Source organism: Chlamydotis macqueenii, chromosome 4 (assembly GCF_036417535.1).
Source record: "Chlamydotis macqueenii isolate bChlMac1 chromosome 4, bChlMac1.mat, whole genome shotgun sequence".
In the NCBI taxonomy this organism is placed as follows: Eukaryota; Metazoa; Chordata; class Aves; order Otidiformes; family Otididae; genus Chlamydotis; species Chlamydotis macqueenii.
This window is the reverse complement of record NC_141559.1, coordinates 8,020,595-8,036,564: the sequence shown is the minus strand read 5'-3', so window position 1 is coordinate 8,036,564 and position 15,970 is coordinate 8,020,595. Positions and strand designations below refer to the sequence as shown.

General features: G+C 39.7%; 1 protein-coding gene across 1 annotated transcript in view; it reads right to left on the bottom strand.

Annotated features, from left to right (window-relative positions):
* Positions 1 to 15,970, bottom strand: part of FAT4 (FAT atypical cadherin 4) — a 142,641-nt gene that overhangs the window by 60,664 nt on the left and 66,007 nt on the right. Inside the window, exons 2-4 of the mRNA XM_086746095.1 lie at positions 9,490 to 9,621; positions 5,062 to 5,323; positions 2,487 to 2,837 (exon numbers count right to left, since the gene is read on the bottom strand). Coding sequence (XP_086602221.1) covers positions 2,487 to 2,837; positions 5,062 to 5,323; positions 9,490 to 9,621 — 745 coding nt within the window. The remainder of the gene's footprint in view (positions 1 to 2,486; positions 2,838 to 5,061; positions 5,324 to 9,489; positions 9,622 to 15,970) is intronic.

Here is a 15,970-nt window from a genome sequence, read left to right as displayed (position 1 = left end):
ATTCCCCTGCAGCCTGTGGTGACGACCATGGTGGAACAGGTTGTCCCCCTGCAGCTCATGGAGGTCCACAGAGGAGCAGAGATCCACTTGGAGCCCTTGAAGGACCCCGTACCGGGGGAGGTGGATGCCTGAAGGCAGCTGTGGCCCGTGGAGGGCCCACTGGGACAGCTGTTCTAGAGGGACTGCACCCGTGGAAGAGATGACCCACGCCAGAGCAGTTCCACGAAGGACTGTGGCCCGTGGGAGGGACCCCACGCTGGAGCAGGGGAGGAATGTGAGGAGTTCTTCCCCCAACCATGAAGCAGCGGCGTAAAACAACGTATGATGAACTGACCGCAACCCCCATTCCCTCTTCCCCCCTGTGCCGCTCGGGAGGGGAAGGTAGTAGAGATAATGTTAAGCTCGGGAAGAGGGAGGGGTGGGGGGAGGTTATCTTGTTCTCTGTCTCATTATCCTGCTGTTTGTAGTAATAAATGAATAGTTTTCCCCAAGTTGAGTCTGTTTTGCCCGTGACGGTAACTTTAAGGATTTCTCCCTGTCCTTATCTCAAACCTCGAGCCGTTTTTCCTTCTATTTTCTCTCCCTGTTCTCTCGGAAGGTGGGGGGAGTGAGAGAGAGACTGCGTAGTCTGGTCCTGATCGGGGCTGAACTACGACAAGTGCATTATCTGTGAGCCATGTGCAGAGAAGCATAGCACTAGCTATTTCTGTACTCTAGATAAACATAAGATGACACAGGATAACAAGTTTGGGATTGAAACAGAAACACCAACAGATCACAACATTTGCTGAAGTTACAGTCGTATGGAGGAACTCAACCTGGCATGCTCTCAGAATGAAATTTCTGCCCTAATAATTTTAAACCCAGTCTGTTAAACAAGTAAGTGTGCCAGAAAATACAAAAAGGCAAGGTATCTGACTTTTCATTCCATTGCTTCTTAAATACTCATTTGCTTCCTTGATAATTGCGTGCATGATGAATGTAAAATGATATCTCAGTGCTATGATATAGTTCACATCCACTGGGCGCAGATGGAAATTAATGTATGAGGTGCAAGAGAAAAGGAAAATGGCCCCATAATAGTTAAGTGAAATTAGCTTCCAAAAAGATTTGAAACCAAGTATTGTACTCCAAATAGGAAAATAAGAAATAAAAGAGGAGATAGATTAGAGACACAAACCCATTTATCTACAAGTCTGAAGCAACAATCTTGTCCCTGGATATGCATGATCCAAGCACAAGTTCCTCCTCCAAATTACAGTTAGTTTACACAACGTAAAAGCTTTAACAAGAGTGGTGAAAGAGAGATCCGTGCAAGAAGAGCCAATATCACCAGGTTATAATTTCTGACTTGTTGGCTTATCTTATGGAATCTCTTCCATAAGAGTTGCACAATTTTTACCATGGAAAGTTCTATCCATCAGCAAAAAATTTATGTTCCCACAAAAATTTTTTGAGTTCAACAACCCAGCATTTCCTGAGGAAAAACTGTTTTACTGAATAACATTGATCAGCTCCATCGTTTTACGTGCATAAACTGGGATTCCGTGAAACATGTAGGTGCTTTGCGCTTGAAGCACCTATTTCAGTATAAGACATTTCTATGGGCTTTGCCAAGCCAGTGTCAAGTTGAGAGGAGACAAGGTTGCTTAACATGTCACAAAAATAATCTTCACCTGTAAAGTCTTTGTGAGTGGTATGAATAACTTCATATTAAGTCACCCTGACTAATGTCTGTGGACATTTAAGAAAATGCAGGACACTATGGAAGGATTTTTACATATTTTATGGCTATATTTTATAATTATTCTTGCTTGGACATAAAACTACATGGCAAAATGCTTAAGCAAGCTATGAAGATTATATCTTTTACACTCCAATATATTAACACCTTCTAGATGCCATAAATAATCCCAAGATTAAGGCTTATTTTAAAAATAAACTTTCCCATTATGTCTTTTAATCAGTGGTTTAACCTCCACTATCAATACCTTCTAGATTACAATTCTCTTCATGATATACTTAATATTTACAGTACATTTAAGATGATTGCAGATAATGTTTCACATTGTCACAATCTTATTTAGAATATATTATAACCTTAAGAAAAAACAAATCTGAAAGAACAGTTAGATCTAATTTTATTGTGTAACCTAAGCATCAGGGGAGAAATCATGGTGTTCAACTGCTGTAATACGCTTTAGGTAAAATATAGCTCTGCAACTCATTTCTACAAGAGCAGCTGAAAGTAATATTTGACTGTATTTTTAATTTATCACAAATAAAAATAAGGAAGAAATCATCCACTTAAACCTGGTGTGAAATATAAGAAAAATAACTTCTATTTACACAGCATGCAGAGAATTTAAGCACACGATGGCATCCTAAGAATAACCCTAATTTGTACTTTCTTCTAGGTCTTCCAACATGTTGCTAAGGTGAAACACATTTATCATCAGAGATACAGAATATGAGGAAACACCTACCATCATCTGCATCAGTGACACTGAAGTTGAGAATAGCGGATCCTGGAGACAGGTTCTCCATCAAAGACGTGCTGTATGAGGTCATGCTGAATACTGGCGGGTTATCGTTGATGTCCAATATATTGAAGTACACTCTGATGGTAGTAAATTGGCCTCCCCCGTCTTCCGCACGGACGGTAAGAATGTAATACTGCTGTGCTTCATAGTCCAGCGCGCGAGTGAGGTTGAAGACTCCGGTAACGGGGTTCAGGAAGAAGATACCTTCTTCATCATCTTCACTTACAGTGTATGTGATTTCCCCGTTGATACCGGAGTCGTCGTCAGTGGCTAGAATGGCTGCCACTAAGGAACCTGCACAGCATGACAGGACAGCAAAATCAGTCACTCGCAAAAAGCAGCTCACTGCTGTGGTCAGAGCCAGCTCATCATCAAGCAGCTCTGTAGAATAAGAGTTGTCCTCCAGCAGAAATTCAAGCCTCAGTATTGTATGACTAACTACTATGAAAGGTTTTCAAAGTTGAAAGGAACAGTATTCATTATGATGTTTATGTTAAAGGGCTACTAAAAATCCCTAAGAAATGGCCAGGAATAATTGTTTTTATCTTTAAATGGGAACATATCCAGATGATATCAACTGAGGCAAAAATACCTTTTCTCCTGCTAGGTATTTTTTTTTTTCTACAACCCAAAGGACCTTCTCCTCCCCACAGGCAAATACGAGTTCTGAAACCTTCTAGATACTTCTTTCTAAATGCAGAAACCAAAACGTCAGTACATACCAAATATCCCAGTTCTACTTTTTGAAAAATTGCCTTTGCAGGGTAACTGCGGTTAGAAAACTAGAAACTTTATAGGGGTCCATTCTTCACTGCTTTCTGAAATTCAACTCCTTGTGAATTTGTGCCATTGTTTTCATTTCTGCATAGCTGCCTTCGCACGACTGACCTATCTTACTAAAGTTTGGAAATGAAGTGTCACTTTTTAGTATTTCGAACACTGACTATAATTAAGATCAGCTCATTTCCAAGAAAGTAAATAATTTAATTTATTTTCCATGGAATTAGATGAATTACATGCATTCCAGCACAGTTAACTATTTTTGAGCAATGTGACAATGAAAACTGTTGATCATTAGAATGAAGAGCAGTGCTACAACTTCCTTTAATGCAGTTGAATACGCTGATATCTTTTACATCAATTTGATTACCTAATGCTTTAACTTTGGTGATTGTATGTTAATTGGCAAAGAGGGCTACCCCAAAGCTAGATGGAACTATCAGCCCTCCAGCGAGTTAGCGGCACAGCGGGGTCAGGGAAACTCAGCAGAGAGAGAAGGTACAATTCCTAATTTCAGCTGCCAGACTGCAAGGGGAACGGGGATTTCTGTCCGGGACAGAGAGCCCCCAAACCGCCCCGTGCCACACAGACATCTCAATGACTTCCAGATCAAAGTCCTGAGGCACTGCTGATTGCACTGTAATCCTTTTACTCAAAACACCACTGAATTTCGGGACTGTGAATGTGGGACAGAGTGCAAAAGCTGGAGACATGGGGGTAATCTTGGCTGTCTCAAACTGAGCCTCCCACACTTAAGTCAAAGCCCTAAGAGCCTGAAAGCTATCACCATGTCATTTACATCCCCCTTGTTTGTTCATGTTTTAGAACAACTTTAAGATGCTTCAGTTACTAATACCAGCAGATATTGCTTTTATACTAGCACTCTGTACAAAATACTGGAAACTACATATTGTGAGAAATATTAATTTCTCATCTGGAGAAATACAATATAGCACAGCTTTTGAAAACTGTTTTTTGGTCTAAAAAGTTTCTAACTTATGACTCAACTTTGAAACTTCAAAACTCTCTTGCATAAGAAACAAGTTTTTTTTCTTCTTTTAAAGCTTAAGAGGTTGGTGATCATATTTAGGAACCAGAATTAATTATCTAAAGGTTAGATTTTCTACGAAAACCTTGTCAAAAACAGGAATCAAAGACAAGATCAAGGAAATATGATGTTAGGGTTAGCAATTGAGCGCACGTAGGGAATATTATTAAGGAACCAGTGTATTACTAGCTGCTTAATGGTCACCCATTTTGTGATCCTACACTTGATGAATTAAGAACTGTAAGTCATATTCACTGAAGATGGCTCACTAAATCAATACTAGCACCACCATGACATCTTTTTCATGATAGGTTATACCAGTTGTATCCTGTAAGTTGTTCCTCCTACTACTTTTCTGTTTGCTGTTTTTTAAGTAGTTGCACTCAGAGCTTCCACTGGGATACAGGCATAATTCCTATTCTGCATTTAGGATTTATTTGAGTGGCAATCATTTCTCTATTTCTGATTTAAAAGAAATCTGACCCTACTAGTGATACAGATTTCCTAGCAAGCAGATTTCCAGGATGGCAGAATTCTCTCCATCTCTCCTCTCCATCTGACAGATGCCTTCAGTATCTTTTTCCTCCTGGTCAAGTCATACGGGTATGTTACCTCCTCCTCAGCACATCCCTTTGAAGTGACAAAATAAAAAAAAAAAACCAGGGAATTTTAGGGTTATTCCCTATTTACCTGGAGTAGCATCTTCTGGGATGTCAAAGGAATACACCGGCTTGGAGAATTTGGGGATATGGTCATTAACATCACTAACAGTGATGTTTATTCGCATATCTGAGGACTGCAGGCCATCATCAGCACGAACCAGCAAGGAGTACTTGGAGCGGCGCTCCCGGTCCAGGCGCTTTGTGGCTATCAGGTCTCCTGACTCGGGGTCAATGTGGAAGCTATCATCCGCACCACTGATAATAGTGTATGTGACGAGGGCATTGGCTCCCTAAGTAAAAACAGAAGTGGTCAAATCAAGTTATTTGCCAGGAAAACCACATCATAATTTTCTGTAAGACAAGAATTGTTCCAGTAACTGCACTTGGAGAATATTTTTCAGAACAGTTTCCTTTAATAAACAGCCTTCCTGCCCAGTCCCTGCTTCAGTCCCCCACTAAAGACGCATACGCACACAGTTTTTATTTATGAGATGTGAAATGATGAGATTACCCAGATGCTTTTTCTTTGTGCCATTGTTCATAAAGAATCACATCCAGTCAATAGCATAAAGCTCTGATACCTGTTTTAATTTCAAGCCAGCATCATCACCTAGACGATCTTAAAGGTCCCTTTCAAACCAAACCACTCTATGATTCTATCAGTAAGCAGTGTAACATCTTCCCTCTTAACAGAGATCACTGTGTATTCTTGTGGTTTTATTTTCAAAGGTTAAATGTCCCTGCTCCTTGCAGGGAGGTTGGACTAGATGACCTTTAAATGTCCCTTCCAACCCTAACTATTCTATGATACTGTGATTCTACATCCCTGCCAGTGGGATCAGCTCTGCCTTTCCTGCTCTCTGAAGATGGGACAGAGGGATGAGGAGAGGAAGGGATGCAAGGAGGGAGGACCAGAGGCGGTCACGCGGCAGCTCCACCAGCCAGCACACACAGCAAGAGCTGCAGCTCCCGGTCAGGAGAAACTCACAGAAGCCATGCTTGCAGCAGCCCTGCAAAGGCCAGTTTCTGCACGGAGATACATTTGTACATGTAAATAAACAGCCCCAAAGTGACAAATCATATGTCATTAAAATCACAGTTCTGATCTCTTGGGTTGTGCTGGAAGTCAAAAGCATTTGCTTTTGGGTCAAAGTATCTCATTCGTCCTTGGAACAAAAGGATTCCTACAGACTTTGAGCATTTTAGTTAAAAGGAAAATTTAGGAAAAGTAATTTTACATAGAAAATGATAATATTTTATTTTTTTCCCTTAAAGGTTGAAATTAAAACTTAGGGGAAAAAAATGTGGAAACTTCTATTAAAAAAATATTGACACAGTGCATTTTGCCTCAGCCCTACCCCATCCCAAACACTGAGAGATGTCGCCTGCATCCAGTCTGCATCATCAATTACTAGTGAGAAAATCAATTTGCCTTACAGGTCTTAGCTCTGGGGACTACTGACTTTTCCTAGAAAAAGGGATGCTACCTGAGCTTTCTTTTCATCCACCTCTTGGGGATGGGTTGTGCAGTGTGATGCTGCAGCCAGAAGATGGTCCAGGGGATATAAGTGGCTAGCTAGAGCAGTCAGCACCAGCTGGGGTGACATCTCCCCCAAAAGCCAGTACTTAGCAGCCTGACACTGGTCTTTAAGGGAAAACAGAAAGAGAGAGACCTAAGATACCAGGATCACTTCTTTTTCCAAGACAGACTTAAGGGCACTGAAGGTTTGGTAGCCTCCAACATTGGATACATGTACCTATACCCCGCGTGCTGACTGTGCCCGGCAACGTGTTTTGGTGGGCGAGCAGATATTTAGGGTCCCCTCCCCTGGTGCCAGGCCAGAGCTCAGGTTTCACAGCTGAAACCTGCTGCTGGCATGCAGGTGGCACTTCTGCGGTGAACAATAGAGATCAAAGAGATCAGGCGGAAAGAAATTCTATTGCTGTTGCAAACACTCTTGCCTAAAAAAGCAAATTAACAGAGATAAATGTCTGCTTGTATTTGTGAGACTAGAGACAAGCGTTAGTTACCTGACCCTACGTGAGTGCCTCGTGCCAAATGTTTTCTCTGGAGTGTTGTTTCAAAGAGTTGGACTGAGCTAACTGATAAAAATGAAATTTAGAAAGAAAACAAGCTTCTACAGGTGCCCAGCCCTGAAAAGCAGCATGCAGGGCTTCAGTCTGCACAGCATCTGTGTGCTCAGGTGTACCTGAGGGACGTCACACGCTTTCCTGCAATTGTGCAGCTTAGCAAAAACATCCGATGGGAATTGAAGATTTCAGAGGTGACCACATTCTTCACCGTTTGTTTGACTAGGCACTGTCCTCCTAATAGACCACAGCTAAAACTGCAGCCATGTGTGATACTGGTTTAATCAAATAAGCAACTTGATATGTTAGATGAGAAGCAACACAAAATACAGATATGTAAAATCTATTTAAAAGCTGTATAGAAGTTTCCCATTGACAATTGACTTTAAAACGTTGCAAAGCGCTAGAAGCTGTTGTAACTGTTAAAGCTTTTGGTACCACTTAGCACCTAGAGAACGTCTTTACATCTTTTCTGAGATCTCTACAATGTCCTTATGATGACAGATAAGGTCTGAAATTTGCTGCCTTCATACTACCATTTTAAAATATTTGTAAGAGGGGTTCACAACTCAGCCATGAGTTTTAAGGGTTCTGTCCCTTACCCTTTCAAAGCTAAAACTTTGTTTCTGAAAGCACCTATACATGTAGCAAAGGCAGCACGCTGTTTTACCGAGCTGCATATGAGATGCACATGAAAAGAAAGAAGTGAGAGAAGTGTAATGTCACAGGAATATGAAAAAAAAAAAAAGAAGCCTTCAATATAACCTAAATTTCAAAAAGACATGGGGAGTAAGAGGGAAAGGCAAGTATATCAACCCCAAACTGCACATTGCTAAAAAACCTTGGACTCTTTGTAAAGGGTTTGAGTTACAGATGTCCTGATAGGGAAATTGAAATCATCCTTTTTTTATAAAAAAGATTGACTGTTTTCTGTATGAGGTGACAAATCAATTCCCATAGGATGGAGTGCTTCAGAATGGATAATACATTAGGTGCAGCTTAGGAACAGTCAGAAAGAGGCTGGAGCATAACACATCACTAAAATCTTAGATATCTGTTTGTCATATCACAGCAGAGAGTGGTAGTTCGATATTTAGTCCTTCCTAAACTGAAGACAAACAGCTACAATTTTTGTTACAGACATTTTCCCACAATCCTAATTTTTGTCTGTATGTCAGGCTGCTACCAGAAAACAAAGGAAAGAACAAAAAGTTCATAATCACATTCGTACCATTCCTGAGGGTGTTCCAGTGGTTCCCCATGCAGTAGTAAGATTAAGTACATCCATTAAAAATCACAGGGCAACTAACCAAGCTAACACAAAAAAAAAAAAAAGGCCAGAAATAAAATTCTCTTGAGGGAATTGAATTACCTTATTATTTGAATGCAAGAATTGCTCATTGTTGTCAAGTGTAACTCTATATTTTAATGACAACACAAACTGCTTTGCATGCTAATATTGACTTTTTATGCCTTTCCCAGTGGAAAGAATCAGTTCAAGTGAATGAAACAATATGAATAACATTCTCATTGTATCCTTCCCATAAGAAATTAATACATCAAATTATATGTGGATATATTTGATGCATACAAGGCTGCAACATCCCTCAATAAGCCGATGGGCCAACTGTTTAACATCAATTGCTCAAAGGCTTTTGCTAGTTTCTTAATAACTCCTTAGTTGCAGCATCCTCACAGTAATGAATCTAAGTGGGCAAAACGATTTTCCAAACCAGTTCACGTACAGAGCACATATTTTAGCATTATTTCTTTTCCCTTCTTTTTGGTGAAATAAAACCTTCTTCAGGAAAGGATAATGTTGGTATCAAGTAGTTCTAGTAAAAGGGAGAATAGGCATTATCAAAAGTTTTCATGTTCTCCAAGGCTTGTCTCATTAATTTTATTGCACACCTTGAAACTGGACTCAACTATATCATCTCTGCTTCAAAGTTTGTTTAGATCTCAAGCTGTGGTCTTAAACTGAACATCAATAAATCATTATCACAAGCTGGGCAGCCCAGCATCTTCACCAAGTATCAAGTATAATGAGATGGATAACAACAAGACCATCTAAAACCAAAACGTGACACATTTTTTGCCATTAGTGGAATTACTCATTAAGATATGTTAGGAAAACACTAACTAATTATATACAAACCAGTGAGCAACTTTCAAGGAACAGAGTGTTTGTCTCGCTTGCTCGTGTGTGTTTACCTCTATGACTCCAGAGAATGGGCCAAAGGCAGATTAAAGCATGACCACAACAATTCCCAAGGCCAAGTCTCATGAAGTCAACAGGTAAAAACACACATTTCCAGAACAGCATTTTTAGTACAGATATTCAAATACAAAACCATGCTCCTACCTCATCAGCATCCATGGCTGTCAGCTGCAATATTTTAGATCCATCTCCTATATTCTCTTCTACAGTCAGATCAAGCATATCTGTGGGGAACACTGGTGGGTTGTCATTGATATCCTGAAGTGTTATTTCCACCTGCAAAAAGCAGGAATCAGGAAAAGCTGTGAGAGCACTGTGAGTTAGAGGCTGATTGGACCTGAATGTTACAAATCACATAATTTTGAAAGAAATCAGGTAAATTGTTCTTAATCACACGAATTAGAACATTCCCAAATCACACCAACAACAGCAAAATCCCCTCCGGATATTAAAATTCCACATTGTTATAAAATACTCACAGGAAAACCTCTAACATAAATAAAGTTAATTTGACTTGTTGATAGCAACTGATTTTAAATGGTCCTAGTCTAGTTTATATTGGAAAAGATCCACTGATAGACTGTCATTGTAATCCTCAAAGTCAGACCCTGGAGGATAGCTGCCAAGTCCCGGGGCAGGAGATCATTCAACCATTAAACGCTGCCTGACATAAAGATGAGGTGGTGTAAAATTCTCTCCAAAATGTTTATATATTGGCAACTCTCTGTTCTGAGGGAGGAAAAAACACCCTTGCACTTTATATTTAAAAAAAAAAAATAATCTGTTCTTCTCTCCCTCAAAGCTCTCCTCTAATTGCAAACATAAACGTTACTCTAGAAGCACCCACTAGCATTTACTCTCCTTGCCTATGCGCACTTACACAAATCTTCTTTTCACATGCAGTATTTAAACACTTTTCGAAGCGGTAATGATAGTTCTTGAAAGGTTGTTGTGTGTTCTTTATTTCTAGATTTTCATAAGCAAGATTGCTGTCCTGCTGATTCTAATTCAAAAAGCTGCAGAACTCAGTTTTCCCTTGTTGTCGGGTATGGCATGTAATATCCCAAAAAGAAAGAAAGAAAGAAAGAGAGGACACAGCTGTTTTAAATTTATCATGGAACAAAAAGGCTCGTTTTGGACTCAAAATATTAAATGGCCACCAGACTCTGAAGAGAAAACTGAGTAGCTGAAGGAAGTCTGACTTTATCGCTCATCAAGGAACAGAGCAAGGTAGGCAGGGTTGTTGCACAGGAAGGGAGGCAAAGGTACAGATGATCTAAAGAAGATACCTAGGTTGACAAAATGTTATTTTATCAACAGTACCTGCTATGCTGTTATCCACAAAGAATCTCCCTGCACTTAGTTGAAAATATACAGGTTAGGTTGCTCTGAATACAATCAACACAGACATTTCTGGTGATCTGATGTCTAGGATTTCTAGTCACCTGCCATAATATTTTCTTTTTCCATTCTGTTTTCATACAGACCACCAATTGCCAAGCTATTCTGACTTGATCACCAGGACGATCCCAAAGAGAAGCACTTCAGTGACAGAGGCTTGGCTGTCCCCGCCAAACAACCGAGTCACCCGGGATCACTTGCTGCATCTTTCCCCAAATTCTCAGTGGCTGCACCCTAGGGTCATAGATCCTCTGTGGGCTTCCTGAGAACACATCCTGAAGGATGCTCCATCTTTCTGTCCTCCCAAAGGCAACTGTTTGAGAAAGTCTAAGTGCTAGACTCTGTGATGGAGCAGATCTGGTGCGTCGTGCTACTGCCCTTCACCAAAGAACCTGAAAATGGAAATTGCTGTAGACATGTAAATACTCTGAGTATATTTGATCCTAACACAGCCATCTCTTCTACCTCAGATGACGTTTCTAATGCAGAGAAGGCTGCAAGGAGCTCAGCTGTTTCTCTGATAAGCATTTCTCCTCCAAAAGGATTTCTTCAGAGGGTGGAGAGGTCTAGACCATTGTGAACACCTTATGGCTCCACTGGTCTCCGGTCAGTATATATGCCACACCTTCCACTTGGGGATCTAAGCCATCCTCTCAAGTGAGCTTTTTTCTTTTAATTTTTTTTTTTTTAAGTTTGTGTTCAGTATTTATGTCCACGGTAGGTTACTGTTACTGTCAGCCTGGCAGAACTTTTCCACAGCATTAAAGAGAACAGAAGCGTCTTTAAAAACAGTGGAAATACATTAACACCTTAGATACTTCTACTGGAAGTGGAAGGACAAAACACTAGTCCTATATGTCTGACATAGGCTTTTATAGAAGGTCATTATTTACTTACACAGTATTTAATTCCTTTGATCATTCACAAATGGTACACAAAGTACTTCATAGCCTGAGCCAGATTAACCTAGAAGGTTTTATCATTAAACTTAAATCCCTGACAACAAAAGCACAAGAAGTGCTGATTGGAGCATCATGAGCAACGATTCAACAACCAACTAACCAGACACAAATTTTCAGAGAACAAAACAGCCTACGTTGGTTTTCATGGTGACTGCTGCATCTGGGTGACAATTAATCATAGAAATAGGAGAGCTACAGTAGAAATGAGAGACGAAGGATTTTGCCAGCTATCCTTGCCAAGTGGGTCCTGCCCCATGAACTGGCACAGCAAGCTATGCACGCTCCTCTGCTCAAAGTATAGCATTTCCCCAGATACGGTTTCAATGTAAAGCAGCAGCACAGCTCTGCAATTTATTTATTCATACCGTGTATGTCATGCACAGCTAATGTTTCAGCTGCAGGTGACATTTCACCACCAGAACCCATTTGCATGATGAGAGATTTGCCCTTTGTAAAAAATCATATGAAAAATATACGACAACTTCTGGGGTTTGGGGTTAGGAGCTGTACATTGCCTATGGCTTGCATAATGTAAAATAGTCAGAATGCAAGAATACAGATGGCTAAGGGTTGTGGGACAAAATAAATAAATTATAAAGTCAGATTCCAGAGAACTGAAAAAAAAAAAAAAAAAGGAGGAGGATAATAGAGAAAGTAATTTTATCTTGAAAAATCACCTCACAAGTAAACAAAGACACTGTTTTTTATACTGAAGATGTGCTTTAGATGGTGGAAAACCAAGAAATTCTCAAATAAGGAAGAGAATTTTTTTTAGAATGAGACCACAATATTTTTAAAGAGCATTTACATCATGATTTACTATTTATCCACAGATAATGCATATTGCTTCATAATTCACTGTTCGCTAAGTCTGATTAGCATCCCTGTGTAAACCTATCATTTTACTTCTGTTGTAACTTATTATTTCTGCTTACACACACTTCTGAAAACGTAAAGAATAAGATTCTGGGATGTATCTATTTGCAGAATTTCACTCAAGTAATAAATCTCTGAGAAAGACTTGAGAAAAATCTTCACATTTTCCCCAAAACAGAGCCCATTATGTCAAAGGCCTCATTTAAGAAAGTATATATCCGGAACAAGTTCAGGCATAAACTGAATGTCCAGTCTTCAGTTCAGAAATTAATTTCACTTTGGAATTATTTCAGAAGTTCCAACCCCAACCAGAAGCTCAGAGGACAACCACAACCACAAAGTCTTTCACTGTGATGGGGCACTAGATGATTTCAGCATGTCTTATCGCATCCTTACTGGGAAGGAAAAAGAAAAAAAAACCCACAAAGCTTTAATTAAAACTTCTAAACTAAATCTCTCCCCAACGAACTGCTGCTTATCTTTCAAATCCCACATTACATTTGCATGGAGATATCAATGTGTGTCAGTTGGATTCTTGAAATACATGGTTTGATTAATATCATATGCTATCAATTAATAATTATGTGCAGTTCTGCCTCAGACGTAATGAAGGCAAGGCAAGGTGGTCATGGTGGTATTACCAGCCGCCTGTGCCACAGGCATCATGTTCAGAAGGGTCTACAGAACATGCGCTGTGCTCTCAGCTTGCACCAATGGCGAAACACCCACCAGCAACAACAGTAAGTACGAGAATAAATACCTGAAATATGCTACACGGAGACAAAAAGGAAGCTTAACGGATTTGTCCAAACCTTGGTCCCTGGAACAGGAAGGAGCCATTAGGGGACAACACCTGTACGACTGTAGGAAGCAACATGCCCAGGCTACATGGAAAGTGATAACCACCACCTCGTTCTCCAAATCCTGGGGAATACTCTTGCCTGACCTCAAACCCATCAGTCAATGTGACTCTAAGACGCAAGCCAGTCGCACAAACCAGTCACCTAACAGGGTTCCTTCGACCACTCAAAGTACTGTACTATGGCCAGTCTCTGACCAAAAACAGCCTTAAATCTCTGCAGAAGCCATGGGAACATAAATAGTCACAGACAGTTTTAAACCCGTTAAGACTATGATGGAAAACTGATGAATAGATTCAAAATACTGCCTTTCTTTATTTGGTCAAGGGGAAATGAAAAAATCAGAAAACTTTGCTCTAGCCACGTGCATCTGTGTGTAAATCTCTGCAAAATTACTCTACTTTTCTACAAGTTCTAGTATAATGCCTTTCCCTCACACATTTAAAGTGTGTAGAAAAGAGACTGAGAATATTAAACTAAGATGCAAAAATACAGACATACAACAAACAAGAGATTAGTAAACGTAACAAGTCAAACACCACCACAATTTTCCCCGTGTCTGAGTCAAATTTCTCAGTCTGCAGGCGTAGTAACATCCTCACAATATTGCCATGCCCCTGCCACTCTTGCAGATGGTCAACCCATCCTCATCTCCGACAATCTGATTGCTGCAGCATGCTGGCGCAGACATTTTCGAAACAGAGGAAGTATTAATTACCTTGATCTTGTTAAGATTCTTATTTGCTGCTCAAATTAGCCTCCTGTGTTTTTTCTCCACGAACAAATTCAGAACAGATTGACGCAGGGCAGCACTCACCTCAAACAGCTTTGCCTCAATTTACTTTAAATACAGATGTAGGAAAAATAAGAGTTATTTTCTCCATTCAGACAAACCTCAGGTCTTAACAGATGTAAAGAATCATACCAGGACCTCACTTCATAAAGCATACAATATCTATTTAAGCATTTAGGGCATTAACCTGAACACAAGAAGCCACTTGGAAACTCACTGTTGTTTCAGAATGATGTATTTACTTTGAAGAAAGTAGACAATACCCTTGTTAAATTAACAGATAGCATTCATGAGGAGTCTATGTGAAAGACACTCTACAAAGAGCGATGCTGCAATGTAAAGTCTTCAATAGCTTCATACTTTGTACATCATTCTGAAAAAAAAAAATTATTCAGGGCAGAGGAGCAAGGAAAACTCAATTATGATGGAAACCAAGAATTTTTTTTTTTTCCTTCGGTTAACCAAAATGAATATGAGTTTGCATTTGAATAATCTATTCTTATGCTTATTCTAAAAAACTTGTTGAATTAAGAAACAGTTGCTAAAAGACATAGTTTCATTTCTTAGAGCAAAAGAATCAATCCACTTTAAAAATACTACTACCCCAGACAATTTTTACTGAACAGGCTAGACAAATTCCATGCTCCACGTAAAAAGCTTAACATGAGAGTTTTATTCTGAACAAGAAAATATTTTAGTGACCCAACTTACTGGGTTTATGAGCTACAAAGGTATGTAAAATAAAACATTGTACTGGAAGGCAACGTGCCAAATTCTATCCAATCGTAACACCTTCTATAAACCAAAGGGCTCATTTGGCCAGAACCTATCCCTCTGTTTTATTACACTTATTAACATTTATTTTTCTTTTATTTCAAGGTGAGGAAGGTTTATAGACAGAACACTTTTCTAGAGTTCTTCCACCTATCGAATGAAAATGAGAGGGAAAAAAAGATGCCACAGGAAGCTTGAATGAGCTCATGCGGCGGCAGCAAGTTTCGCCGGGAGTCCCAGAACGCAGGCAGTAATTCTTGCTTGCAGCCACCCCATCCACGTTACACGCTCGATCAGAGATCTACAGACAGAACACGATCTAAGAAGAAAGGAACTCCCAGATGTCTCACGCGTTCGATACTTCTTCAAGCGCTACAGCTATTTGATTAAAGATCAAACAGACTGGAAAGGCAACAGCTTTTCTTTCAATTTATATGTTGTTGAGTCATTCTTCTTCCCTTTGCTTGCTGCCGTGATGTTCACTGCCTCTCTCAAGAGATACCATCTAATCTGCAGGCAGCATTGGCACGCATCGCCCTGAAGACCTTTTTTTTATGCTTAAGCCATTATATCATCCTTCGTATTAAAAAAGTTAAGGAGTTTATTCCTCTTTGATGGAGACCATAGCAGTGTGTTATCAATTTTAACAAAATAAAAGTGAAAGGATTCTATTCCCTATCCCTTGGTAAATATTCTAAATATCATTAATTATGATAAAAGAGAAAAATCCGCTATTAATTTATCACATCCATGTGACGGATGAAGAACCTGGCCAACACTAGTCATTTTCCCTCCTGCCTCCATCACTTTGGCCTTTTTGTTCATCCAACAAACAATCTTGAAAAGCACGCACGTATGTGTAAATTCCTTTTTTATAGCTGTGAGTAATCATACTGGCTATTCACATCAGTGAAGTTATGCTTATACTAAGTGTTTGCAGGACCAGTGTGTGCGCGCTT